Raw genomic sequence first — 26,447 nt, 5'->3', positions numbered from 1 at the left:
CACTTCCCTTCTTGGATGTTGTAGTTTGGGAATAGTGTGGCTACACGGGTGGTAAGCCTGCACGGGGTTGGTGTTTCTGGTGGTGGCTTCAGCTACCCAAGCACGTGGACCTCAGTCTCCTTCCTGTCTCTGCCTGGACAGGATGTACCTGATGTGGGCAAGTGCAGCAGAACCAGAGCTGCTGTTGCTGCTGGTCCTGTTCCCAAGCCTTGGAGAGCCTCTGCTTTCTGCTGTGCTCCACTGTGCATCTCCTGTTCACATATACCCCAAATACCAACATGTTCCTGCTGGTACAGCTGCCTCTTCTCAGCTCTGGTTCCCAGTGACTTTTTCTGAGGTTCCTTCTACCAGGAAATTGGAGCCTTCAACAAACAGCTGAGATTGGACTGAATTGCCTCCCTGCTGCCTGTGCTCACGGCTGTTACCAGTTATCCCAGAGCTTCCTGAATTCCCTTCCCACCCTGAAGGGTTCTGGGGTCTGGTTTAACCTGGGGTGAGTGCACTGGGAAGGTGCCCATGGTGGGGACACAGGTTCCAGGCAGACACACAGGTCATGTTACACCTCTCTGGGCTTTAAATATTTGGTCAGAATTGACAGATGCAACCCAAAGCAATGTTTTGGAGCTGAAGCTTGCTGGGACATGCAGGGAGTTGTGACATATCCCAAGTCCTCTCCTGTGGTCAGGGGGGTGGCTCTGAGCTGCCTGTGGCATGGAAGCTGCTCTGGATGATCCACCAGAGACCTCTCTGCTTGCCCTCACCTGTGCAGGTGAAAAGGAAGTTGCTCATGAGAGGAGGCTGCAGAGCTGCTGAAAAACAAGGCTGTCCCAGCAGTGTCAGCAGCCTGGGAATGTGTGCAAGATAACACATGGGCCTGGTGCAGAGATAAGGCTTGGGCTGGGAAAACTGAAACTGAACTATGTGACAATGAGGTGAAGGTTTGCAGTGCACAGGCACCACACTGGCCTCCGGGCAGGAGACTCCACCTGCCACCTGAGCAGGGACAGGTGGCTCAGGTGGCATCTTTGTTGTGTTTCAGGGTGCTGATGTGCACAGGTGTTGCAAGGAAGTTCGTAGGAAAAGGTGTGGTGGGTGTGCATGGGGACATGGCCAACAGCAGGAGCTGTGGTTTAAAAGATGCAAGGGAAGAACATGGTGCTGGCTGGTGTGTCACAGCCTTGCCACTGCACAGGGAGGTGACATGTGGCTGCAGCAGCAGTGGGTACTGGTTCCCTGGCAGGAGCTCTGTACAGAGATCTCTATGCCAGGGGAGACTGCCATGCTCAGCTCAGGGATCCAGCCCTGGCAGAGCTGAGGATGCCTGGAAGTTCTCTCAAAGGGCAATAAAGGAGTGAAAAATCCAATTGCACATTCGATGTGTGTCTGGCAAACGTGTTCATGGAAATACACATTGCTCTGATCGCTGTCCGCCTCCTTCGCTGTCACTGCAGCGTTCCATCCGCTCCGGAGTGTCCCACTGCGCTTCACAACCCTCCCTCTCCCCGGGGGAACAGCTCCAGCCCTCCTTGTCATCTCGTCTCCGCTGTGGCACAGCCGGTGTGACGAAGGGACAGCCACCGGGTGTCACTTTAGGAGTGCGTCTGGCCGGGAGCCCTGCCCCGCCTCTGGGCGCAGCGTCACCGCCTCTTCTTCTCTGCGCTCCTGAGTTTCTATTTCCCCGAGCTCGCCCCGATCTCCGGCACAGGCAGCATGGCATCACCCATCTCGCAGAAGTTGGAGGAGAAGCTGGTGTGCTCCATCTGCCTGGAGCTGTTCCGGGTGCCCGTCACCTTGCCCTGCGGCCACAACTTCTGCAAGCGCTGCATCAGCGACCACTGGGACAAGCAAAAGCAGGGGACCGCCCCGAGCTACACCTGCCCCGAGTGCCGCAGGGGCTTCGGGCGGTGCCCGGAGCTGGAGAAGAATGTCATCCTGGACAGCGTGGTGGAGCTGGCACGGGACGGTGACCCGCGGGGCTCGGCCACGGGCCGCTGCGAGGTGGCCCCCGGCGAGCTGTGCCGGCAGCACGGGCGCCCGCTGGAGCTGTACTGCGAGGACGAGCGGCGCTGCATCTGCTGCATCTGCACCGTCCGGGAGTGTCAGCGCCACCGGCGGGTGCTCTTCGAGGAGGAACGGGCCAAAAAACAGGTTGGTGACAGGTCTGGGACGATGGAGAATGGGGGTGGTGTGACAGCTCAGGCACGCATGACATCCACCTCCGCTGCCCCGTGTCCTGCTGCAGGGATGTGATGTCCCTCTGTGGGCCACACAGCCAGCCTCAGCTGGACATGGGGCTGGCCAGGGAGATGCCACCAGTGCCCAGCTGCTCCCTGAGAAACCAGGTGTTGTCAGGAGCAGCAGCGAGCTGGAAAATCCAGCAGCACGAGATGAATGGTGCCATACATGTTTATTACCCTCTGATCTAGAGGAAACAGCTAAAAAAGGGGTGAAAGGCAGCACAAAAAATCACTTCTTTGTTATCCTGACACAGAGTCCCCTTCCTAGGCTGCCTCCTTCCCTGTTAGCCTTGTCCTGCAGCACTGAGAGGGTCCTGGGGGCTGGATGAGCAGCACTGGGCTGTTACACAGGATGTGCAACTGGACACAACTGGGAGAAATGACTGGGTATGAAACTCAGTGCTCTGGGCTAGTTGGGGGTGTTCAGTCATAGGTTGAACTCAATGATCTTGGAGGTCCTTTTCAACTATTATGATTCTATGTTGGTGCCTCCCTTCACAGACCTTTTTGAAAGAATCCCTGGAAAAAGCCCAGGAGGAATCAGAGAAGATTGAGCTGGCAATGAAGGAGCTGGAGCTGCAAACACTGAGCATCAAGGTAACAGTGCAGCCTCCCTGTGCTGGCCTGTGGGTGGGAGCATGCTGGTTCTCATGGCTCTTCCTGCCCAGGACTGCTCTGCGCTCAAAAATGGGATTCAGAGCAAATTCACCCACCTGAGGACAGCTCTGGAGGATCTCCAGCGTCAGACAGTGGCCAGGATTGAGCAAGAGCAGGGGGCAGCACTGGAGCGTGTGGAAAAGAACTGGAACCTGTGTAAGGATCGCCTGGATGTCCTTGACAAGCACAGGGAGAGGGCTCAGAGCCTGCTGGCCTGCCCTGACCACAGGACCTTCCTCCAGGTACCACTCTGGCACTGTATCCTTGTGTTTGCTTGCACCCTTTTGATGACAGCAGAATCGTATTCAACCCATTCCCACTGGGAATGCATCCTCAGTTTGGCTCAGGGATGTGATGGGGCTATGGGGAAGAGCTGTTTTTGGGGTCCCTGTAAAGTTGTGTGGGCAATGCTGGGATGCCCCTGTTGCCCACTGAGGAAACATGGTGAGTGTAAATGGGTTTGCACAGTCCTCCCCAGACTGATGCATGGTGTCTTTGTGTCTGTCTGCAGGAGTTCCCCCTGCTCCCACCCCTGGAGAGCCCAGAGGCACTGGTGCCTGTAGAGTTTGATGTGACTGCTGTGATCAAGCCCATCTCTGAGATCCTCATCAGCATCTCCAGGCTCCTGCTGGAGGACCTGCCTGGCTCTGTGGCCCCCAAAGCCTCAGACCCTGCTGGCCAAGGTAACCCTCCTGCTCTCAGGGGTACTTTGAAGGGCTCAAAATCATCCTCAGGATGAGCCTGGCCTGTGTCACTGGTGGGGACACAGCTGCTGGGCACAGGGGTTTGGGATGGGACACACATTTACTGTTCAGCAGATGAAGTGGGATGAGCTGGCCCCTCCCTGTGGCCCCTCCTTGCAGGGAATGCTGAACCATGGTGGAGTTCCTCCTTCTCTTCTTCCCATGAAGCCAGGAAGAAATAAAATTTTGGGTAGCATTACTCAAAATGCTTGTTCTCATCCTTCACAGGCTCAGTGCATCCCCAGAAGCTGGCAGTGAAGGCTGTGGCCCCTCTCCCCATGTGCCAGCTCCGAGCTGAGCTTCTGAAGGGTAAGGAGCACAGGGGCCCTGGAGGGACAGCACCTCACTGGGGTCCCCAGCAGGAAGAGATGTCACCAAGCCGAGCTCCTTCCCGGGAGGAGAGTGGTTGTGGCTGCAGGGACAAGGGCTCCTTCCCTGGTTCTTCCAATGTGTCTCCCTAGATGTAGAGAAGGATGGTGTAGGGACAGGATGGATGGGCTGGGATGGGAAGGGACTCATTAGGGGAATTAGCAGCGCCAGGAGTTGCTTTCCCATAGAACTGAGGTTGTCTGATACTGGATCAGTCACTGCCCTGCATGGCATGGCCCCAATCCAGAGCCCTGCCTTCAGTCGTTGCTCTCTGTCCAGGGATATGGCCTGAGCATTCCTAGCTACAGTCCTCCATGTCCCCTTTCCTTCCCAGGCCCATCCCTCTCCTCCTTTTAGGAAATTCCTCTGTGCTCCTCTTCCCATCTCCTCCCTGTTGGGAAGAGGGCTGGGTAATGTTCAGGCCATGTTGGTCATGTCACTCTTGCCAAGGAGGCAATCACTGCCTATGGGACCTGTAGGAATTCCCTCCATCAGGTCCCAGAGAACGTTCTTAGGGTTATTAATAGGAATTCCCTGTTATTTATAGGCAGCAGGCAGGAGCCCAGCCAGCTGCCAGGCCCAGGTGTTGGGGAGGAAGATGGGGTGCTGGTGGCCAGTGAATGCCCATGTCAGGAGCTATCACAACCTGTGCAGGGGAGAGTAATTCCCTGCAATACCATATTTGCTCACTTAACACATGGCTTTCTCCCAACCCACGCTGGTATTTTTCACTTTTAAAACCAAGCACATCCCTGCCAAAATGGCCACAGAGCCACTGTGGTCACAATGGCCATTTGTTGCTTGTGAGCTCGGTTGTGCAAAGCATTGTGTCTCAGTGCCTCAACAACTATTTTTGGGCTTTTCCATTCCCTCTAGGGCAGGTATTGCATCCTCCCTACTCCTCCTCCTAACAACCCGTCACCTTCTATTTCGGGTGCCAGCCCTACAGAATTTAAACCCCATGACTGCTGGGGGGGCACAAAGGTCTGATGAAGCATTTCAGCCCCGTCCATGCCCTTGTTCTCCCCAGACCACCGCAACCTGACCTTCGATCCCGAGACAGCCAACAAGTACCTGGAGCTGTCGAGAGGAGCCCGGAAAGCCAAGCACGGTCATGGTGCTGTCCGTGGGCAGGAGCAGGGCCCTCGCTTCCAGCCCTGGCAGGTGCTGTGCACACAGAGCTACGGCCCTGGCCACCACTACTGGGAGGTGAAGATCTCCAGCCACTCCATCATCCTGGGGGTCACCTACCGGGGACTCCCCCGGAAGCAGCAGCAGGGCCACAGGTTCAACATTGGGCTGGATGGGGGCTCGTGGGGGCTGCAGGTGCGGGAGGATTGTTACCTGGCCTGGCACAAGGGCCAGGCTGAGAAAATCCAGGAGCAGCTCTATAAGAACCTGGGGGTCAGCCTGGATTATGGCAAGGGGCTGCTCTCCTTCTACGGCCTCGGGGAGAGGACAAAGCTCATCCACTCCTTCCATGGGGTCTTCACTGAGCCCCTGTACCCTGTGTTCTGGCTGTGTGAGGGGAGAGTGGTGACACTGTGCCAGAGGGACTGAGCCAGAGCCACCACACTGAGCCATAGCCAGGCTGGCAAGTCCCAGGCTGGTGCCATAGTGCAGCTGCAGCTGAGGCTGTCATGGTACAGTGGGAGCTCAGGTGTGGAGTGCAGTGTTTTAACAAGAGCTGATGGGGACAGATATGTAAATTAACCTGATTGATTTGCATATGCAAATATCACTAGCCACACGTGGCAGGGCTGGAGCTCACTGTGGATGCTCCGTCCCTGCAGATAGAGCAAGGAAAGGAGGGATAAGGAGGGTGAAAAAATGACATTTTCCTCTTTCTTCTATCCTTGCCAAACTTCCCAAACTTGGGAAGGTTTGGGATGAGGGGGATCCCAGAGGGAGGTGCTTCTGCCACAGGGTGCTCTGAAACAATTTGGAGGGACCTCTGTGCTCACACAGTCTCACATGCAGGCAGGTCCTGCTCCCCCCAGCCCCTTCTTGGTTTCCCCTTGCCGTTCTCAGGCTTGGCAGAACAACTTCTCAGGGTTCTACACTGCAGCTCTTTGTACAATGCTGCTTTTCCCAATAAAGCTCTATTTTCTTGCTGGTTTGACCTTGCTGCTGTTGGGAGATGTGGGACCCAGCAGCACTGGCAGCACTGGGGGTAGGGGGGAGCTGGGTACTCTTCTCTCACAGCCATCCCTGCAGGGCCCCATCCTGTCCCTCTGTGTCCCCATGGAGCCTATGACCAACCCTTGGAGTGACAGCTGGCAGCAGAGCCAGAAGGTGCTTTATTTACTGTAGCACTGTGATAAGGAAACCTGGTTTCCTACTGCTCTGCTCCAAGGTTGATTTGTCACAGAAGAAAATCTAAAGTTTTCATTGATGTTTTTCCAAGAGTGAAACCGCAGGTCCGACGTCTCCTCTGACTCCTGTGGGAGTGCTGGTGAGGATTAATGGGGTGAAACTGGGCACTGGGTTCAAAGGTGCTGGGGAATGAATCATATCATTCTTTCTTTGGGGACAAAAAACTTAAAAGGATCAATCTCCTTCTTCAAGAACAGATGTTATTTTTCTTGTGCTTCCTGCTTCTCTCAACACCTCCCTGCTCCTCCCAGCCCTATCTTTGGGTGAGGCCTTGGGCCTGTGTGCACTTGGGAACTTATCCAGGTCAAAAAATTGTGTGTGTATCCTGCACAGAAGGGGTCCAGAGATCTCATGAGGCAGAGATCTTCACTCTAAAGGCATGTCAGGATCTCCCATCCCACTCTGGTGCTTGCCAGCTCCTGACAGACTCCAGAGGAAAAGAGGACAGTGGCTGAGGCAGGACATGGGCACTGCAGCCCTTTTTGGCCATGGGAAGGGCTGATGTAGGTCCATGGACACGAGGCAGGAAAGCACCTGCACCCATGCACTGGGGGCTCAGGACCTTCCATGCGGCCCCAGGGTGGGGAGCAGTGGAGTAGCAGCAGGTCCTAAAGGCAGAAGGAACGTTCAAGGGGAGCAGCAGATCCTTGGGAGGGGGATTGGAATGGGCTGGCTTCCTCAGATGGGAGATTTGGGAGCAGTAGAACGCTGGGGAGAGTCCAGATCCCAGTGGGGCAGCTCCTTTAGGAGGGGCAGCACATCCTCAGCAGGGTGACATCCCCGGGGCTGATCTCCCTGATGGAAGCAGATGCCGGGGAGAGGGACCAGATGGGAGCAGATCTCATTTGGGGTGAGACTCTTCCCAGGAGGACGGGTACCCTGGGCTTGATGCTGTGTGTCAGCGCCCCGAGGACGCAGCAGCCGCCCGGGCACGGCGGGAAGCGGAGCCCCGGCTGCGGTCGGGGGGAGGCGGAGCGGGCGGGCGGGGCGCGGCTGCCGCCCGCCTCCGCCGGGGCTGGGACCGGGGCCGGGGCCGGTCGGGGCGTTTAGGGATGGATGCTGCGCCCGGGAGCGCCCCGCCGTCCTCCGGCGCGGCGTTGCGGCTGGCGCTGGCGGCTCCGGGGCTGCCCGAGGGTCCCCTGGGCTGCCCCATCTGCCTGGACGTGCTGCGGGACCCGGTGACGGTGCCGTGCGGACACAACTTCTGCCAGGGCTGCTTGCAGGCGCTCCGCCAGCGGCCAGGCCCCCCCGACGGCGGCGGGGCGGGCGGGGCCGCCCGCTGCCCGCTGTGCCAGGAGCCCGTCCCCGCGGGCCTGCGGCTCTGCAAGAACCGCGCCCTGTGCGAGCTCCTGCCGCTGCTGGCGGCCGCCACCGGCGGCTCGTCCCCGTCGTCCCCGGCCGCCGCGTCCCCGATGGCCCCGGGAGCCGAAGAGGAGGATGCTGCGGGGGAGGAAGGAGCGGTGGTGCTGTGCGATGTGTGCCCGCCCGGGTCCCGCGTGGCGGCGGAGCGGTCGTGCCTGGTGTGCCTGGCGTCCTTCTGCGGGGCGCACCTGGAGCCGCACCGGCGCGCCCCGGCTTTCCGAGCACACCGGCTGGTGGCCCCGCTGCGCCGGCTGGAGGAGGGGCTGTGCCCCCGCCACCTGCAGCCCCTGGACGGCTTCTGCCGCACGGAGCAGAGCTGTGTCTGCTCCCGCTGCCGAGCCCACGAGCATCGCGCCCACGACGTGGTGCCCCTCGAGCAGGAGCGAGAGCACAAGCAGGTGCGTGGGGCGGGGAGGGGCGCGGAGCGCTGCGGGGTGGGATGAGGTGTGGGGTGTCTGGGTGCTGTGAGGTGCGGCATCCCTCGGAGGGGTTCATCCTGCACCCGCGTCCCCACGGGGAGCCCGATCCCCACCTGGGGTGTGTGCAGGTGCAGCACTGGTGGGATGCCATGTGGAGGGAGGGGGTGCTGTACTCTCATCCCCTCGGGGGATTCCACCCCGACATATGGACAGGATGCTGCGCCATCGGGGAGCGCCTGGGTTTGGGACAGGATGGGCAGGCGGGGACCGGTATCGAGGCAGAGCCGCTGCCGAGGCATCCCGTGGGGAGTGTTCCCGCTGCGGAGCCGAGCTCTCAATCCCGTGGGTGTAGGGCTGGGGCGAGGCTTCCCGGGACACCCCAGAGCGGCCACCCCCGCGGTCCTGGGGCACCCGCGGCTCCTGCTCGTTCCCACAGCTCAGTCAAGGCGGTTTTTCTGGCCGCGCTGGCAGCCGGCCCGCCCGCCGCTCCCGCTCCCCCAGCCTTTTGTATCCTGCCGTTTTGGCAGCGGGGGTTTTTCCATCACTCCCATTCCCAGATGTGACTGAGTCACCTCCTAAACTCACACCCTCGAGCCTTCCCAAGAGCTGGGGCTCCAGTCCCAACGTGGTGCTCCCTTCCTGGGCAGCCTTGAAAGTGTGGGGGCTCAGTGGGGCCCACAGGGGAACCTGTGAGGCTCTCGGTGTGGTGGCATCTCACATGGCCGTGAGGCATTTGGAGACCTTGGGAAAGTTTGCCTTTTCCAAGGAGGAGCCCTGCCCCAAACAACAGCCCCAAGCCAGCTCCCTCTCCTGATGGGCTGCTAGGATTGCAGGAAAACCCTTTTATCGGCATTATTAGTCATGGGGTGCCTTAAAATAGAAAGTGGTGTAATCCCAGCGCCGAGGAGCTGTCAGACCTCGGCAGGCGCTGCTCAATGTCGCCTGCACGGCCTCTGTGACTGCCCTGGGCCACCGCCCTCCTGCTGCGGGCTGGGATGGATGCACGGGGAAAGCACCTGTACCTGCTCCTGGGTACAAGCACTGCAGGGAGCAGGGCCAGGGGGCTGAGCATCAGCAGGGAGCTGTTGTGGCCGGGGAGTGCCCTCCTGGCTCCCGAGGGACCTGTCCTCGTGATGGGCAATGGCTGAGCCAACAATAGCGTCTCAGGAAACGCCGTGTTCAGAAGGTGCTTCCTTTGCAGCCCGTGCTCCGGAGCTGGGTTTGCTTTGCTCCTAAACAGAAACCTCCAGGGGACTCTGCTGAGTTTCTGAGTGCTCCAAGCCAGCCTTTCAACCTCTGCACCAAACCCAGGTGGATTTTTCCCAGCCCTGGGTACTTGCTAAGAGCACTCCCTTAGCTGCAATTATTGCGTGATGGGTTTGCTTTCAGATTCCTGCTTTGCTTGGTTTCCGCTGGGACCAGGGTGGGGAACGTGGAGCTGGACATGACCCTTTCACTTTCCAGCTGAGTGAGAAGGGAAGTTTGCATGTTAGATGTTGCAGGGAAGGAAAACAGGCAAACAACTCATGGTTCCCCTTGTATCCTTCACCCAAAGTCTGGTAACGAGGTCACGGTCAGAGAGAGTCTGTGGGTTGAGCTTAGGGAGAAGCTGAATGCCCTGTGGCTCCACTGGGACTGGGGGTAAAGCTCAGTATTTGTCCTTTATGTCTGCAGGCCCAACAAGCCAAATTCCTCAGCGATGTGGAGAATGAGCTGGAGGAGCTGGCAGTCACCATCACCCAAGCCAAGAAGATGGTGGAGCTCATTAAGGTGACTCTGCAATGGCTTTGCTCTGTTCGTGCAGCTCTGCTGGGCTGGGGGTGGAGGAGAAGGGGCTGTGAGATTTTGGGGTGCATGGGGTATAGAGATGGTGCTCACAGGAGCACCCTGAAATAATGGATCCCTGAGGATTCTTTCTCCTCATCTCTGCTAACACTCATGGCATCTCTGCTTGGTTTAGTTTTTAATATGGAAGAAGGAACAGGGCTAGGGCATCCTCTGGCTCGTGCACCTTCTCTTCCCAGGCTCATGGGGGGTTGTCCCCTTTGGCCCTTGTGCAAACACATCACTTTCCTGCTTGAGGACACAAAATGTGGTGCAGCAGTAAGTGGCAGTGCCCAGCCAGGTCCCTTGACAGTTGTGCTGTGAAGTGATCTGAGTTCTTGGGTGAAGGGGGTGATGGAGTGTCAGAGGGATTCCACAGAGCTGAGAACTGGGTGCTGGGCAGGGCTCAAGGGTGGCCGTCCTTCACCCTCACCTGTGGGACCTGCCCCCTCTCTCCCTGCTGCCAGGGTGCTGCCTCCAAGGAGAGGGAAAGGGTCGAGAAGCTCTTTGCAGAGGCCTCTGAGGTGCTGGCGACCTTCCAGAAGGAGGTGATGGGATTCATCGAGGATGGGGAGCGCTCCATGCTGGGGGAGGCTGAGGCTGATCTCCGCTGGAAGGAGGAGAGACGAGCCAAGCTGGCACAGTGCAAGCAAAACCTGGAGAATGTCCCCAGCACTGACACCATCTACTTCCTCCAGGTGGGATGGCAAGAAGGAGCTGACAGTGTTGTATTTTGGGGTTTTGTCCCATTTCCCATGGAGCTGGGGGCCAGCAGCCCTGGGATGTGCAGGCTGCAGTCTCACTCCTGTTGGCACAGTCCTCTCCCCTCCCTTCTCCCAGGGGGACCAGGCAGCCAAGATTTTCCCCTCCGTCTCCCCCACATCTGTCCTGTCTGTGACTCGGGAGAAGCTGATGTGCTGCCCAGAGTGGGTACCTGGGTGTGGGGGAGAGTGAGAGTTTGGGGTGCCCCACTGCCTCCTCCAGCATCCCCCCCATCCCTGACAGCCCGGCCAGAGGAGACATTTTAGGGAGGAGATGCTGCTCCATGCGAGGTGGGCATGATCTGAGTCTGGGTTTGAAAGGCAGTGAGGAGAAGGTGCCAGGAACACATGGCTGTGAAAGTGCTCTCCTCCCTTATGCTGTCCTTGGGCCAAGTCCTGAGAGCTGCCAGATCCCAAATCCTCCAGGGCCGGGTGGGGTTGTGGAACAAGAGACAACTTTGGCTTGTTTGAAACCTCCTGAAACTCTGTCTTTTTTGGCTCAGGAATTTCAGGCCTTGAAAGTAGCCATGGAAGAAAACCTCCCTCCACCTTTGAGTTTCCAGAAAGAGCTGAACTTTACCAAGTGCACCCAAGCCGTGGGCACCATGAAGGATGTGCTGTCCACTGCCTGCAAAAACCAGTGGAACCATTTGCAGGGGAAAGGAATTGATGGATTTAATTGCCAGGAGATGGAGGAAGGTTTGTGTTCACTTGTCTGCTCTGCCTGGATGTTTCCCTGTCCCTTTCCCTCTTTCCTGCATGGGTGGAGGGTGGCTGCAGGCTCCATGGCCCCTGTGAGTGCTCGCCCCTGTCCTGCCAGCCCTGGAAGCTGCTCAGCACGGGCTCCCTGCACGTTGCACAATCCTTGTCTGGGCTTACGCCTCTTTGAGGTTTTATGAAATTTTCCACGGAGACGGGAGACTGGAGAGGCAACAAACAGCCTGGGAGTTAGGGAGGGCCCTGTGGGAGGGGGCAAGTGGCCAAAGTGGCCTCCTGTGAAAGGGGACTCTTCTTCCCAGGACAGACAGTCCTCCTCATAGTGCAGGCTGTGGGCTCCCAAACATGCCAGGTTAGAGAGCTGATGTGGCAGCTCTCTCCCATGCTGTCTCATTTAACCTGAGCTCTCTCCTTTCTCATTTTCTTGGATGCCCATGGAAGATGCAGCCAGCTCCTTGCCCCCCTGCCCACATCCCTGGGGTTATAAAGGTGTCTGTCCTTTGCTGTGTGAGCCACTGGGGATGTGCAGGGGGAGTGGGGATGCTGGCTGGGGCTGTGACAGCTGGGTGCCATCAGAGGCAGGGGACAATGCTCCAGTACCCCCTTATTGGTGGTTTGGTTCCTTTGCTGATGCAAATCCTTCTGTCCCTGTCTCCACAGCATTGGCTGAATCCCGATTTCCAGACAAGTCAAACAATCCTGCCTGCCTGGAGAGCCGTGATTATTTCCTGAAATGTAAGTGGGGGACTTTTGCTGTGGTTGTTGCTAAGGCCCATCTTCCCTTTCCTCTCTCTGCTGATCCAGCGGCTGTGGGAGCGCTGCCACCAGCAGAGGAAATATTGCTTGGCTAACAGGGAGGCCTCCTGGCTTTCCTGACAACAGTCATAGCCTGGTTAGGTGATGGTTTTTTTCCCTTGTCTGTGGTTCTGCTGGCCCAGCTGCCCCAGGGGAGCTGTAGGCGTCCTGTGTAATTCCTGCTGCCTTCCAGCCCTTGGCAAATCGGACCTTCTTTAAATTAGATCAGAGTTTGTGCATCTGCTTTTTTTGCTGCAGGACTCTGGGCTGGTAAGAGTTGTCTGCAGCAGCAGAATGACAGGGATCACACAGTAGTGGAGCAGAGTGAGGCAGGAGAGGCTGAGGCTGGAGGGTCCAGGGCTGGGCTGGAGCTCCCACACCCCACCTGTGTGTCTCCAGCCTTACAGGGGCTATGGGGTCAGGCTGGGACATGTTCAGACTGCAGTGAAGTTGACAGTGATCCATGTCCAGGGTTGTTCCCTTGGGCATCCCCTCTGTTTGGGATCCATCAGTGGTTCTCACATGGCCCCTCTTGCTGGGGGCTGCCTGTTTGTAGCTGTGGCATACCTAGCTCTTCTCTCTTCTCGGGGTCTCTCTCAACTGCATTTATCTGTGGTTACCTGAAATATGCTTTTATGTGAGATTTTCTTACCACCACTCTCTCAGGTGGATTCTCCAACGTGTGGTATCACGGTTGAGCTCATCAAGCAGCCCCTCTGTTCTCTCCTCTGCCCAGTTCCCTGTATTCATCCTACTTATGGGAGTGTCAGCCCTTTTAGCATTTCATCCTCAATGACTGAAATTTGCCATGGGATTAAAAGCAAGTGGACAGAGTGATGGGAAATGTCGCTGTAAGGCTATGGAGTGGCAAAAAGATACAGCAACACAGACTTCTTCCAGAAAGCAGAAGTTTTGCTATGTCTTTCACCTTTCCTTAGCCTTACAGCGGCAGGGAAAGGTCAGCCAGGATCATATTCATCATCAGAGGCTTGGGCAGAGAGGATTTCCCCACATTTCCCTCTGCTCACTTCTTCCTCTTGCCCCACACAGTTGCCTTCATCATCGACCTGGACAGCGACACAGCCGACAAGTTCATCCAGCTGTTCGGCACCAAGGGGGCCAAGCGGGTGCTGTGCCCCATCCCCTACCCCGAGAGCCCCACCCGCTTCATCAACTGCGAGCAGGTGCTGGGTCTGAACCTCATGAACAGGGGCAACTACTACTGGGAGGTGGAGCTGATCGACGGCTGGGTGAGCATCGGGGTCATCGCCGAGGACTTCGACCCGCGGGAAGCTTACAACCACGGGCGGCTGGGCAGGAACGACAGGTCCTGCTGCCTGCAGTGGAACGGCCAGAACTACGTGGCCTGGTTTGGTGGCTTCGAGTGCACCATCCAGCAGCCCTTCTTCCAAACCATTGGTGTCTTCCTGGAGTATTCCGAAAAGGCTTTAACCTTCTACGGAGTCAAGGACTCCAAGATGACCTGCCTGCAGCAGCTCAAGGTCTCTCCTTCTGCCAAGGGGAAGCTTGACCCGTTCCAGAACAAGATCAACCGCCAGTTTGCCTCTCTTTTCTCGTGCAAGCTGAAGCCAGCCTTCTTCCTGGAGAGTGTGGATGCCCACCTGCAGATCGGGCCGCTGAAGAGGGATTGTGTGTCGGTGCTGAAGCGCCGGTGACTGCCCAGGGAGAGGGGCACGGACAGACCCACAAAAGTCTCTCCTGGAGATTAGTGCCACCTCTCTTTGGTAGCCCTGTCTGTGTCTGTGGCAGCCCTCCCTCCTCTCTGCACTGTTGGGGACCCAGGGCTGGATGAAGCCTCCTGTTGGGCCGGGCTGGGGGCCAGGATGGGGCTGGATCCGAGTGCCAGCTCTGCCACTGAGGGAACTTGGGCGAGTCCCTGTGCTGCTCCCTGCCCCTCAGCTTCCCTTTCTGGACATCAGGGACTGCAACAACCTTTCTTGGTAAAGTGTGCTGCTCAGAAGTGCCACATGGATTTGGAACTGTGCCTTGGCCACCTGCCCAGTCCCTCTCCTTCACCTCTGCTCACTCTGCCCCAGCAGCTTGTGCAGATGCTTTGTGCCTTGTCTCAGGCTTTATTGCTGATGCTTTTTAAAGTGCCGCCTCATCAATACCTTCTGCATGTTCCTCACGAAGTGCCTTTGATGGAGCAAGCCCTGTGTGGACCAGGTGAACCCCCAAGGCAGATGTGGTCACTTCTCTGGTGCCACATCACCAGTGTGCCCTGGCATGGGAGAGATGGTGCTCCAGGGAAAGGGATGTGGAGGAGCCTGCCTGGGTGCTGGGGTGATGCTGGGGTGATGCAGCACCTCTCCTTGCAGGCCTACCCACCCTTGAGTGCTGCAAATGTGAAGCAAGGATCTCTGCCCAGCTGGGAAAGGGAGAAACCTCCTGCAGCACCACTGTTCCCACCTGGAGATGGGGAAGAGAACAGCACAAAACAAGTTTTGAAGATGTGCTTTTAGTAAATACATTCTTTGGTAACTCTTAGCAAAGCTTTACTGCCAAATTTTCCCCCATATTTTTGATGACACTGCTGTTCTGGGGGATTTTAGTACTGTTAAACCACCAACTCTTCAAGAACCCTGGGCACACTTGAGCTGAAAATCTGCCTTTTAGCTTAGACATTTTTTAAGTGACAGAGGTGCTGTGAATATGTCCCAGAGATAAATGGTGTGGTTTAGTGTTCTAGGGACAGCTGTGAGTGCCTCGATAAAGGTGCAGCATCAGTCAGCTACTAAATGACCCTTTAAACTCTGGGAATAAGTAACAACTAACAAAAACTACCCTCAAGCCGAGAGGGAACACTGTTCCCTTCAGGAGAGGTGGAAACTCGAGGCTGAGAGACAAAACTGCCAGTTCACATGTACTAAAGGAGCTTTTTCAGAAGGAAAACACAGAAATACTGCCTGTGAGGGCAGCACAGAGCAGCCCCTGTCTCAGCACAGTCTGCCTTTCCACAAGTTTATTTTTTCTGGGGTTATTTTGCTACCTCCCAAAGCTTGCTTTACAGAACCGTGGTGCTGTGTAATGTACACCTGGAGAAAAAATACAGAGGGTCAGGTTCTTCACTGGCATAAGTGAGTCAGGGATGATGCAACAACTGTCAGCAGGGATAATAAAGAGCCCATTTAGCCAAATATATGATATATAGATTTTTTTTTTCCCAAAGGATAAGCTGGAAATCATTGTACTATATTCAAGTGAAGTGAAGGGGAAAATGTGAACGTGAATAAAAGGCAGGCACAAAGCTGAGAGATTTGAACTTAAAGTTACATGAAAAGCCACGCTTACATGCTGAGGCTTAAAGGGCTCCTTTACTGTCATTGCTTTGCCAGCACTGCCAATTTCTGCTTTTGCAGAAAGAGCTACTAGTGCCCTGAAAATTAGGATATTTGAGTGGATGAAGGGTCTGAATGCAGCCACCCTTCCCCAGGGCAAGGCTGGTGAGTCAGTTTGGGAAGGGGCTTGCTGGAATCTGTCTGCAAATTCCTTTTCCTCCTCCTCTCCCTTGCATGAGGTGACTCCTGAACTGCTGCGAGTGGGAAAAGGAACAGTAGGGCTTGCAGAGTGAAATCTTTAGCTGCAATCTTGGCCTTTCCTGGCTGGTGGGAATGCTGCCCAGACTTCTGTCCGGATGGGAATTCATTCCCTGCATCCTGAGCTCCAAACCCTCTTTGTTTGGCTGGCGCCAGCAGCCCCTGCAGAGCTCGGCCCTTGCACGAGATGTCAGCGGTGACACAGAGCAGAGCAGAGCAGAGCTGAGCTGAGCTGGGCTGAGCTGAGCTGAGCTGGGCTGAGCTGAGCTGAGCTGAGCTGAGCAGAGCAGAGCAGAGCTGAGCACTCCTTCTGCTCTGTGCACAGGAGTTCCTGGTGGAATGAGAAAGGTGGAGCTGTGCCACAGCCCGTGCATGGTCCTGGGAGGATGAAGAAGGGAAGGAACCTTTATCTCTGCAGGAAGAGATTTCCCATGTGGGCCCACATCAGCGCCCTAAATCTCATTTATTCAGGCTAAGCTCGCACAGTTTGCAGCGAGGAGCTTTGCCAGAGTAAACAGAAGAGATCTGGGTCTTTGCCCTGTTTCGTTTCACTGTAGGCGGATTGATTGCTCCAAGGGGAAACCCAGGCTGGAGCCATGCATCCCACCCTTCTCCACTTTCCCAATGCACAGACACAAACCTCTGACCTCCTTCAGGGCTTGGCAGGCTCGGAGATCCTCTCTTTCCATCCTGTCACACCATGGGAGCAGCTCAGGAGGCTGCTGGGGTGTCTGGGCATGGTGTGTGGTTGTGCCACTGCTTTGGGTGGATTCGTGGATGCAGCTCCACGAGGAGCATCTGGGGTTTCCTGTGGATGCTGCAGTTGGGAAGTGCTGCCCAGCCCTCCTCTCTTTCCTACTGCTTGCTTTTATCGTGGTTGGGAGTGCTAAAACCCCTCCTGGTTAGGGCTGATTTACAATAGGAGCAATCCCCTTGGGAGCTGGGTCAGAGTTTGCTCTGTGCTGCCAGTAATTCGGGCTGTAAACTGGAATGATCAGGGAATGTGCACTGCATTCCCTGGATCTGGATCCCTGATTTTGCTGTAAACAAAGGGTTAAACGCAGGGTGAGATGAGTTGAGATGGTTTGATAGCACTTGGCAATTTAAACAACCTTTCCTTGTTCCCTTGGGTTATTTCTGCTGTCACAGAATGTTCCTCTTTTTAATTAGGATTTTTTAAATACAGTAACTGTAGGGTGTTTTACAGTGTGTGAAAAAACTGTAACAGAATAATATAATGGTATTAGAAACTATGATTTGTCCATTAAATATGATACAGTCATTGCCCTGGGTTGTCTTTCCTTTAAATACCAAACCATTTGAGTGGTCCCATTATCTCATGTTTATTTTTCTGTGTCCTGTACATCTGGCATAAAATAACACAGATTTTATTTTCCAAGTGTGTCCAAGGGAATTCTGCCACATACACATTTTTATTGCAAAATGAGCGGAAGAACCTTAAAATCCAATAATAATTGTCAGCCCTGAGCAATTCAAAACAATGAATTGTCTCAGTTCTCTCTTCTATGTCTGTCCTCATTTTACAAATAAAAAAGATTATCAGATTAGGTATTTTTTCCTTAGCGTTTTCAAGTTTTAGAGTATAAATTTCCAAGGTTTTCTGTATGATGGGGAGGTCTACAGCTTCACACACACACTGGCAATTACAGCAGCATCTTTTTTAATGTGAAGGCTGCTTTTCTTAATCCCAATTGTCAACTGGAGTTAGGATAAAAATGTTATTTGGTGAGCCTTAGTTCATGCGAGGTGCCAATGCTCCATCTGGGCGTTTCGGTGGCAGCTGAGTGAATTCTGCTCCTGACTTTAATAGGAGAAGAATCAGAACTGTTTGTTATGGCTGTTTCTTAAAAGGGAAACTTACTGCTTATTGAAAAAGCGGATATGAAAAGCACAAACTTGTTCTTTTCCTGCCAAGAAACCATACAGATTATGTCACTGCTTTTATTTAAATCTGTTTTCCATTATGTTTTTCTGCTTTCCCCCCCTACCCGCATCTGGTTCTCGGGCACTCAGACAGGACTGGGCTGCAAATCCAGGGAATAGCTCAGATCCATCTAAAATATATAATAGAGGGTAATACATGCTCTTATTTGTATATTATTGATACACAGCTGCCAGTTATTGATCTGAGGGAGCCCTTCAAGTTTTGCAGGGTTCCTATTTTTAATTAAGTTATGCAATCATTAACTTTTCTTTAATTCCTCCTACTTGCACAGCTGGAGGCAAGAGTTTAGACCCTTCCTGCAGATCTGCAGGGTGCCACAGCTATTTTCTCACTCCCAGATTCCTGACAGAGGGACACACAGACAAGGTCCTGGTTTGTTTACAGGCAACTGGTTAGTCCTTCTGGTTTAACACACTTCAATATAAAGGAGTAATTTTTCGGATGTGCTTGATTCCATCACTGAAAGCAGCAGGATCAAAAATCTGTTTGCAAGTGTGCGAAACAGAAAATGCACGTCAAATGGAGATTTAAAAAATAGTTGGAAATGAAGCATCTTCACTGTTTAAGGGGCTAAACCTCATTTCATGTACAGAACTGCCAGATATCCGGGATTAATTTCATTTTATTCTACCAAACAGCACAATTATAGAGAGACAGGGTGCCAGGCCCTGAGGCTGGGAATGGGGGTAGCATGGCGGCCGGCCTACAACTCCCAGCATGCACCGCGCGGCTGACGCGAAGAGTGTTAATACCGTGCATGGACGGACTACAGCTCCCGGAAAACACCGCGGGGCAAATGGCACCGTGCTAAGGTGTGGTGAGGTGAACCACAACTCCCAGCATGCCCCTCGGTCCCATAGACGGCAACAGCCTTTTTCCCGCGCAGGCGCAGAGCGGGCTCGATGCTGTGAGGAGGAGGAGGCGGAGGCGGCGGCGATGGCGCTTAACAAGAACCACTCGGAGGGCGGCGGCGTCATCGTTAACAACAGCGAGAAGTGAGGTGCTATCCCCTTCTCCCCTCCTCCGGCCTCGGGAGCCGGGGGATAGTGGCGAATTACCTTCTCCTCCCGCCCTCCTCCTGCCTTCCCCCTCAGGGGGAGCGGTTGTGTGGGTCATGGGGGGTGCGGCGGGTAAAGGGGGTGGTTTAACCCTCTCGGTGCCGGTGTTGCTCGTCTTCCCCTCATCTCCTTAAGGCCTTACGTATCCCCCTGTCCCAGGGCCTGTGAGGGGGGAGCTCTGCTGGGCTTCAGCCGCGGACCTTGCCCCCCTGCACCGCTTCCCTCAGTATCCAGCCTGCTGCTGTCCCCAGCCTCTCCCCCGCGGGCTCAGGAAGGGCTGGCAGAGCTCAGCTCCCGCCCAGGTGATACCTGGCCCCGCGGGGATAGCGCTCCTGCATGGTGCCTCAGCTCCCAGGCTGCCCACCGTGGTTTTCCGGGCTCCTGGAGCACAGCCCCCTTTCTGTGTGTGCGGGAGGGAGCAGCAGTGTTGGAAGAAGGTGCTGGGATATAACCATGGAAACGGCAAGCCTGCACAGAGCTGCCTCTGTCTGGTGCCCTTTGCTGTCCGCACCCGCTGTCTGCCGGCGTGGTTCTGACGTGGCAGTCATCTGCTTCGGGGACAAAGGAGCGCTTCATCCTCCTGCGCTTCTTTCCACAGGGCCACTTAAACACTGCTGTAGAAATTCTGTGCCTGACTTCCACTTGGGATGTGGAAGTCCACTTCCACTTTCTTAAAAGGCTCAGCTCAGGTACTTATATTTGCATTACCTGAGAGAACTGCAGCAGCTGAAGGTGTTGCTGTTCCCAGCTGTCAGCCTGCCTTGCCTCAGGGTCTGCCTGTCCCTGGGTTGATCCAGCTGAAATGCTGCAGCCTGAACAGAGCTGCTCCCACTGCCCTTCCCGAGATGTTCCTGGAGGGACTGGTAATTTACTGGTGAATGAGTGAGGATGGAAACACGTCAGCTGCCAAAGATAGAGGTGGTGGAGATTTCTGCAGCTTTAGGGATTAGAGCCCTAATGTAGGTGCTGTAATGTCAATACAAGTTACCTGCTGTGCCCATATAACGGTTTTAATCAGTTTGTAACTGAGAATTAAGGAATCAGTGCTGGCAACACGAGTTAATGAAGTCTTGTGGCAATGAATGGGAGTTGCTCTGCATCACATTTTTGTGTCAGAGGTGCTTGAGCTGTGGTGAGACCTTCAATAGCTGTGTTGCATAAGCCAGCCTGAGCAGCTTCTTTTCCTGCAGTCCTTCCTCTGTCATGTTTCTTGGGGACAACCAAATTAGGGAACTGATCCAGCAGAAATGCAAAACTATTTGAAAAAACCAAAAAAGTCGTGAGATTCCGATCAGCTCAATTGACTGGGTTTGCTGCCTGGGTGTTCAGACAGCAGCAGGAGCTGTGTCAGCACTCTGGGAAGAGAACAAGCAGCCAGTGCTACTTCAGTTGCTGCTGCTAACAACAGCAACAACAAAAAAGGCAAACCAGAACTCATTTTATCTGCTCGGCATCTCCATCAGTTCTGAGGTTACAGGTGGTTTTGGTAGGTCAGTAAACTTCTGTGCATGCTGCACTTGTGCCTTGAGCTGTAACGCCTGTCTCTTCTGTCACTGTTTGCAGTGTTCTGATGACCTATGACCATATAGAAATTACCTTCAGTGATCTGGAGCCGATGCCAGAGGCCTTCAAGGGGACCAAGAAAGGGAGTGTTTTCCTGACTCCCTACCGGGTAAGTGGTGAAAGGTTTTATCTTGTCTAAGGAGATAACAGTCCTGGAGTCTGTATTTAAATGTCCTTTCAATGCATGAAAGTCAGGATAATCTACTCCTGCTTGAAGTGTGGCTCATCCTCTTCCTCTGGGAAGCATTATGAATTCATGGCATATCCCAGCTCTTTGTCAGCAGATAATAAATCTGATTAGTTCTTGTACAGGCAGCTGTTTAGTCCATCAGGCATCTTCAAACTGGAAATTAACAGCGGTCTGGAAATGCTGAATGCAACAGCACAGCTACTAAATCATAGCTGTGTGGAGCAGCAGGTTCTCTGGAAGCTGGGTGGAGCATTACCTGAGCAAGGGACTTCCTGGAAGGCTTTAGTACCTTGAGGATTTGGTTTACCTCTGTGGCTGTCGTGTGCAGCTTTTGTCTTGCAGAACTGGTGATGTGGGAGGGAGAGGGAGTTTCAGTCCATGGAGAAAACTGTTCATATAATAAATCAGGGCTGTGTTTCCTGTTTGCTTTGAATAGGTCTTGTAATGTTATTTTCTTTTCAGGTTATCTTTGTGTCTAAGGGGAAGGATGCTATGCAGTCATTTGTGATGCCCTTTTACTTGTTGAAGGATTGTGAGATTAAGCAGCCAGTGTTTGGAGCAAATTACATCAAGGGCACAGTGAAAGCAGAGGCAGGAGGTAGGTATCACATAGTGTATGTTCTGTGTCTCAGTTCAGCTGCTCAATGCATAGCAAAATCCTGGCTAACCAAACCCTTGACACTGCCCAAATGGGTTTTCACACTCCTGTGAAAATGTGTTTCTTTCACTGGCAGCTAAAAACATTCCCCTTACCAACTCCCTGTTCAGTGACAATGAGCAGATGTGCTCTGCAGCCCATCTCATTCCTGCCCTCTGCAAAATATAAAGCTCAATCAAACAAATGATCCCAGCAAATAAACATCAGAGTGGAGTCACTAAGAATGAGGATGTGATTTTGCTTTGGTCACTTGGGATCACCTATCCCACCTGCATCCAAGTTCTCCTGTGCCAAAAACTCAGATCCTTTCTGGCTGTGTTTGGGTTCAGGTGCAGATGCCCAGAGCACTTTCTCCATTGTGGTCCTTATGCTGTTCAAGACAGGTGTGCTATTACTGTGCATCCTGGCAGTGAAAATGGCACTTGGAAGGGAATGGACTGTCTTGAAATCAATAAATTTAAGGAGATGTTTCACATGAAACTCAATTAGAAGGCTGTGGCAGACATTTTCAAGAATAATTTTGGTTTTGACTGTTTTTGGGTTTTTTTTTACCAAAGGCACAGAGTTCAGCAAACTTTCATCCTCAGCTTGATTCAGTCTAGTAGTTGTGGCACAGAAATCACAGCACAGGGTGTAAGAGCCTTCAGGTGGAGTTCTGAAATCAGCATTGTAGCTTCTGCATGGGAGCTGAGTGGGACCATCCAGCATGAGATTAACTACAAACTCAAATGTGTGAAAGGAAAAAGGCTTTAGCTGAATCTTTGTGAATTTTCCCCAGAGGCCATCTCTTTTAATGATGATGTTGTCTTAACAGCCATGAGAGTCTGGTTTAGCTTAAAAGGCTCTTTAATCTACTTGTTTTTGCTTCAGCACAGCTTCTGCTTTGATGCTTTCTTGGGACTCTGGACTGTGCATGTTTTTCTTTTTTATACTGTAATGTGAGATGTCACTAATTTATTTGTTTTTTAATTAATTTTTATCCTGACTTGAAATATCTTCCATGGGCTCTAATCGATTTATGTGGACTATGTTTTTCATTAAGCTCTTTGCTTTGTTGGGCCCTCAGACTCCCAAACTAATTTGGAGCTGACAGTTAGGTGTAGTTGCAAAGGCTTTTTAGCAAATGGAATTAACAAAATCCCTGTCTTCTGCACTAATCTTATCCAAAGCAAGAGCAAATCCAGCACTCCTGATAGCTTGGCCTGTGACAGCTACTGTAGCAACAGCCACAACTCCAGAAAGCTTTGGAAGCTTTCCCTCATGGATATTTCTGCTTCAGGTGTCTCGTGACCTGACAGTTCCCCAGTGTGAATTTTTCTGATGATACCATAATTCTGCCACTTCCTCAGCTTTTTATTTTTTTTAAATTTGGATTTTAGGGATAAGCTCTTTAAAGAATTATAACCAGGGCCTCTGTAGATGCAGCATGTAACCTAAATTGCATGGAAATGGCTTCTTCTTGCTCCTTAGTGCTGTCTCTTCTCCCTCAGGTGGCTGGGAAGGATCTGCCACATTCAAGATGAGCTTTTCAGCTGGGGGTGCAATTGAATTTGGGCAGCGGATGCTGCAGGTGGCATCACAAGGTATGGAAGTTTGGGGGTGTCTGCCAGAGTTCTGTGGTTTCAGGAGCCCTTGCCTGAAGCTTGCTTTAAAAAATACTTTTTTCACATCCAACGAGCAGGTTTATTGGGATTACACTTGTTTTCCTGCTAAGGAACTCTCTAAGTTTGTTGGAGTTCTTGGCCTGCATTTGTGGCAGGCTTGATGTTCTGATGTGGTCTTGTCTTTGTTTTTCCAGTCTCCAGAGGTGAAATACCCAGTGGAGCTTATGGCTATTCCTACATGCCAAATGGATCCTATGCTTTTGCACCACCTGCAGCTAATGGGGGCTATCCATACCCACCTCCTCCTCCAGGTAAGCTTGGGAAGTGCAGCTGGAGATTATTCCAGTGAGTAAAAATTAAAATAGGTAAAAAAGGCAAGAAACACGGATTTTAGACAGTATTTTAGTAATGACTTGTGTAGCTTTTGTTCCTGGGTTCAGTTATGTTTGCCTTGGCTTCTTTTGGTTGATAACTCCACCCAGAGGAGTTAATTCTCTTGCTGTGTGATCTCCTTTCCTGACAGATTTTTATCCTGGTCCTCCTGCAGCAGATGGAAACATGGGCTACATGCAGCTTCCACCCCCACCATACCCAGGGCCCATGGAACCCCCTGTCAGTGGCCCTGACCTGCCCTCCACTCCTGCAGGTAAGGGGCGTGTCCAGGTGGATGAATTCACAACAGTTTTCTTAGGAATGAAACCGTTTTTTTCTTGTCTTTTGGGGAACTTTGAAGCTCCACTTAGAAGTTGAAATTTGTTTAGAAAGGGGATTAGGGAGCTTCCCTAATCTCCAGCCTTGTATATGTAGCTCAGTCTGGACTCCAGCCTTTTTCCCTCCAGGGTAGACACCATTAATGGGCATTTTACACATGGATTTATTCTTCTTTTGACAAAAAAAATACAGTTTGTGATTCTCCTGTGGTGGTAATCTTGCCCTAATGGATGAATACAAGGAAACTGATGGTGAAATGTGTTTGTGGTCCATTTTAGTTCACAGCTGTGGCTTTGCTGATATTTGCTTCCCCTTCCCCTATTTCACTCTTAATGTGATTATTTTTGATGAAACAATATGGAACAGGGGAAGCGATGATAGAAAGAAGCCAGGGAAATATCAGCCTCATTTTTCACTCATTTGGGATTTATTAAAATGAAAAAAGAGCTATTGTGGTTGGGCACAGCCATAGATCTCTTGCAGAAAAGAATATTGTTTTGGATAAGGATTTAACTCTCCTCTTCGATTTGAATAAATAACCATTCATCTTTGAACCATTATTTGGAAAGTGGCACTGCTCCAGAGGGCTGTACAAGATTTTTGTGTTCTGCAGAAATGGAGGACCTGGATTATCCTCATAAATTCCCATTTTTAATACACTGATCCCCTGAGCTGCTGTAAACTTGTGCTGATTTTTGTTTTGCTTCTTGATTTCAGTCCCAGGAAGGATGGTTTGTTCTCTGCCTCTTTGTAAAGGGTATTGTCTGTATTTAGGCAATGCAGCAGCAAGCATTTATTTATGCCTGACATGCAAGTCCCAGGTGACATTTCCAAACTCAGTGTTCTTCTGTTTCACTGGGAATTGACAATTCTGTGGTAACTGGAAGAGATAACGCTCAATTGTGTTTGTTGTTATTCTGCAACTTGAGCACCAGTCACAGGGTGCTCTGTTAGTAACTCTTGATGGCCAGGAGTTCTTGTTTTATTGTCAGAGTTCTCTGTGTGTTCCTAACCTGTCACTTCTGTCCCTGTGACAGCTGAAGCCAAGGCTGCTGAAGCTGCTGCCAGTGCTTACTACAGCCCAGGCAACCCCCACAATGTCTACATGCCCACGGTGAGTCCCTGCTGCTCTGGGCTTGCAGGGGAGCCCAGGTGTGTGTGCACATCTTCTCTTAGTGGCACAGCAAAGTTGGTCTGAACTGATGTTGGTGTCTTGGGTTTTTTGGGGGCTTTGAGTTTATTCTTAGCCATGCACTGATGTCCTTTTGTCATCTTTATTGCAGGACCAGCCACCCCCTCCTCCATACTTCCCACCAGAGGACAAGAAAAACCAATAAGCTGACACAGAACTTCTCCACGACCCATTGCTTTCTTTTTTTCCGTTTTGGCAGAATTCTGGGGCACTGTCCATAGCACTGAGGAGTAGAGCCTTCCCCCAAGGCACACTGCTTTCAGAGGCTCTAGGAGTAGGTCTGTGCAGAGCAAGGGGAGGGATTTTGGCAGCCTGGATCACCCGTGGAGCTCTGAGGGTTTGCTGTCCTGCAGCATTCCCTCCTCCCCGTGCACAGCATCGCTACACCTGGGGGTTCTCTTCACCTGTGACTGCTTCCCTTAGCTCTGTTTCTTTTGATACTTAAATTATACCTCTTTAGAGTCAGCATCTGCTCTAAGTTAACATGATCATGACATGGAAACAAGGCTCTTGGGGGTGGGAGGTGTCTTGAATTTACCTTAGTGTGCATCCAAGAGCACCTCTGGACACAGGAATACCTCTGGTTATTCTTTTTAATCCGGAGTGTCATATCCAACTCTTTGTTCTTGAGAAAGGACTTAAAAGGCAATCTTTGGGATCTCAAAGGAAATACCCTGTGACATTTTTCAGATGCATATTCAACTTCCTTGGGTTTCTTTTTTTTAATCTTTTTTTTTTTTAATCTAAGTCATTCCTGACAATCATAGCAAATAATCTCGTAGCCCTTCCAATTTCCCTGCTGCTCTCCATGTATGACAATGCTGACCAACTTCCCTTCCTCAGACATGCTGCTCTTCACAGGGCTCTCCAGTAGTATCTGACCAGTTTAGATCCCATGGGAACACTAATCTTTCTGCAATCTCTATTTTCCAGTTAGATATGTGAGTTTACTAAGTCCTGAACATTCTCCTCATAGTCTGTAATGCACTTTTGTTTTTCCTTTGTGGTAACACAAGTTACACTTTTTGGCCAGTGAAGCATCTTCCTGCTGTGATTTTCTTGGTGAATTAACAGTTGATGGGCAGAAAGCAGCTGCTTTACTTCTGCCCTGGAAGCACTTGAGAGAATATGCAAAACATTGGAATAAGCTGTAAGGTACAAAATATTGTTTATTGCTGTTTGTGTTCCTGGTCCAGCTGTGAATTCCCAGTCACCCAAACGTGGACTCCTCATAGCATTGATTCCTTGGTCTCTTTAGCAACAACTCCAGTGCAGAACCTCTGCAGGACTGATCAGAATCTGGGCTGGGAAACTTTTTGTGTTGTACAAAGCTTTGCACAAGTCACACTTCACTGACTTCTGACAGCTAAGAGAGAAAATCCTTCCCTGCAAAGTGTGACAGAAGATCCTGTGCTAGGGAACTGCTGAGATTTGCTGCATGCAGCCTGCTCGAGAGAAAAAAGGTCCACCTCTTGTTTTCTTTTTTCTTTGAGTTCAGCTGATTAATGAAATTGCTACTGTTTGTGCACTGACTTTTCTAGAATTGCTACTGCGGTGATGTAAAGAAATGGTTATTTAAAAAAAATATTTATTTTGAAAGCATTTGATTAATATATTAATGTGAAATGACTTTTGAATGCAGATTTGTTTTGCCAAGACTGTGAAGTAAAGAGAAATCAGCTCAAAAA

The 26,447-nt window shown here is 52.4% G+C and overlaps 3 protein-coding genes across 5 annotated transcripts; all 3 read left to right on the top strand.

Annotated features, from left to right (window-relative positions):
* Positions 1-36: 36 nt before the first annotated feature.
* On the top strand, positions 37-6,120 carry TRIM65 (tripartite motif containing 65). The gene is made up of 6 exons (XM_088176490.1): positions 37-2,148; positions 2,739-2,834; positions 2,906-3,136; positions 3,406-3,577; positions 3,866-3,946; positions 5,037-6,120. The coding sequence occupies exons 1-6, from the start codon at positions 1,711-1,713 to the stop codon at positions 5,564-5,566; spliced, it is 1,548 nt and encodes a 515-aa protein (XP_088032616.1). The 5' UTR covers positions 37-1,710; the 3' UTR covers positions 5,567-6,120.
* Positions 6,121-6,273: 153 nt separating this feature from the next.
* TRIM47 (tripartite motif containing 47) lies at positions 6,274-17,099 on the top strand. The gene is made up of 6 exons (XM_014889126.2): positions 6,274-8,142; positions 9,838-9,933; positions 10,455-10,685; positions 11,252-11,447; positions 12,126-12,200; positions 13,311-17,099. The coding sequence occupies exons 1-6, from the start codon at positions 7,435-7,437 to the stop codon at positions 13,934-13,936; spliced, it is 1,932 nt and encodes a 643-aa protein (XP_014744612.2). The 5' UTR covers positions 6,274-7,434; the 3' UTR covers positions 13,937-17,099.
* A 1,522-nt stretch (positions 17,100-18,621) lies between these two features.
* Positions 18,622-26,447, top strand: WBP2 (WW domain binding protein 2). 3 transcript variants are annotated; one of them, XM_014889150.2, is made up of 8 exons: positions 18,622-18,783; positions 20,405-20,513; positions 21,057-21,192; positions 22,743-22,835; positions 23,051-23,167; positions 23,380-23,502; positions 24,605-24,681; positions 24,851-26,447. In XM_014889150.2, exons 2-8 carry the CDS (start codon positions 20,412-20,414, stop codon positions 24,902-24,904), a joined length of 702 nt encoding a protein of 233 aa, XP_014744636.1. In that variant the 5' UTR covers positions 18,622-18,783; positions 20,405-20,411; the 3' UTR covers positions 24,905-26,447. The 3 variants fall into 3 exon arrangements, with proteins under 3 accessions (XP_014744636.1, XP_014744630.1, XP_088032615.1); XM_014889144.2 differs by having other exon boundaries at positions 18,623-18,778; XM_088176489.1 differs by lacking the exon at positions 18,622-18,783 and adding an exon at positions 19,421-19,530.

Source organism: Sturnus vulgaris, chromosome 20, assembly GCF_052056855.1.
Source record: "Sturnus vulgaris isolate bStuVul1 chromosome 20, bStuVul1.hap1, whole genome shotgun sequence".
Classification (NCBI taxonomy): Eukaryota; Metazoa; Chordata; class Aves; order Passeriformes; family Sturnidae; genus Sturnus; species Sturnus vulgaris.
Note: the sequence above shows the minus strand (reverse complement) of the source record. Positions and strands in the feature narration are given on the sequence as shown.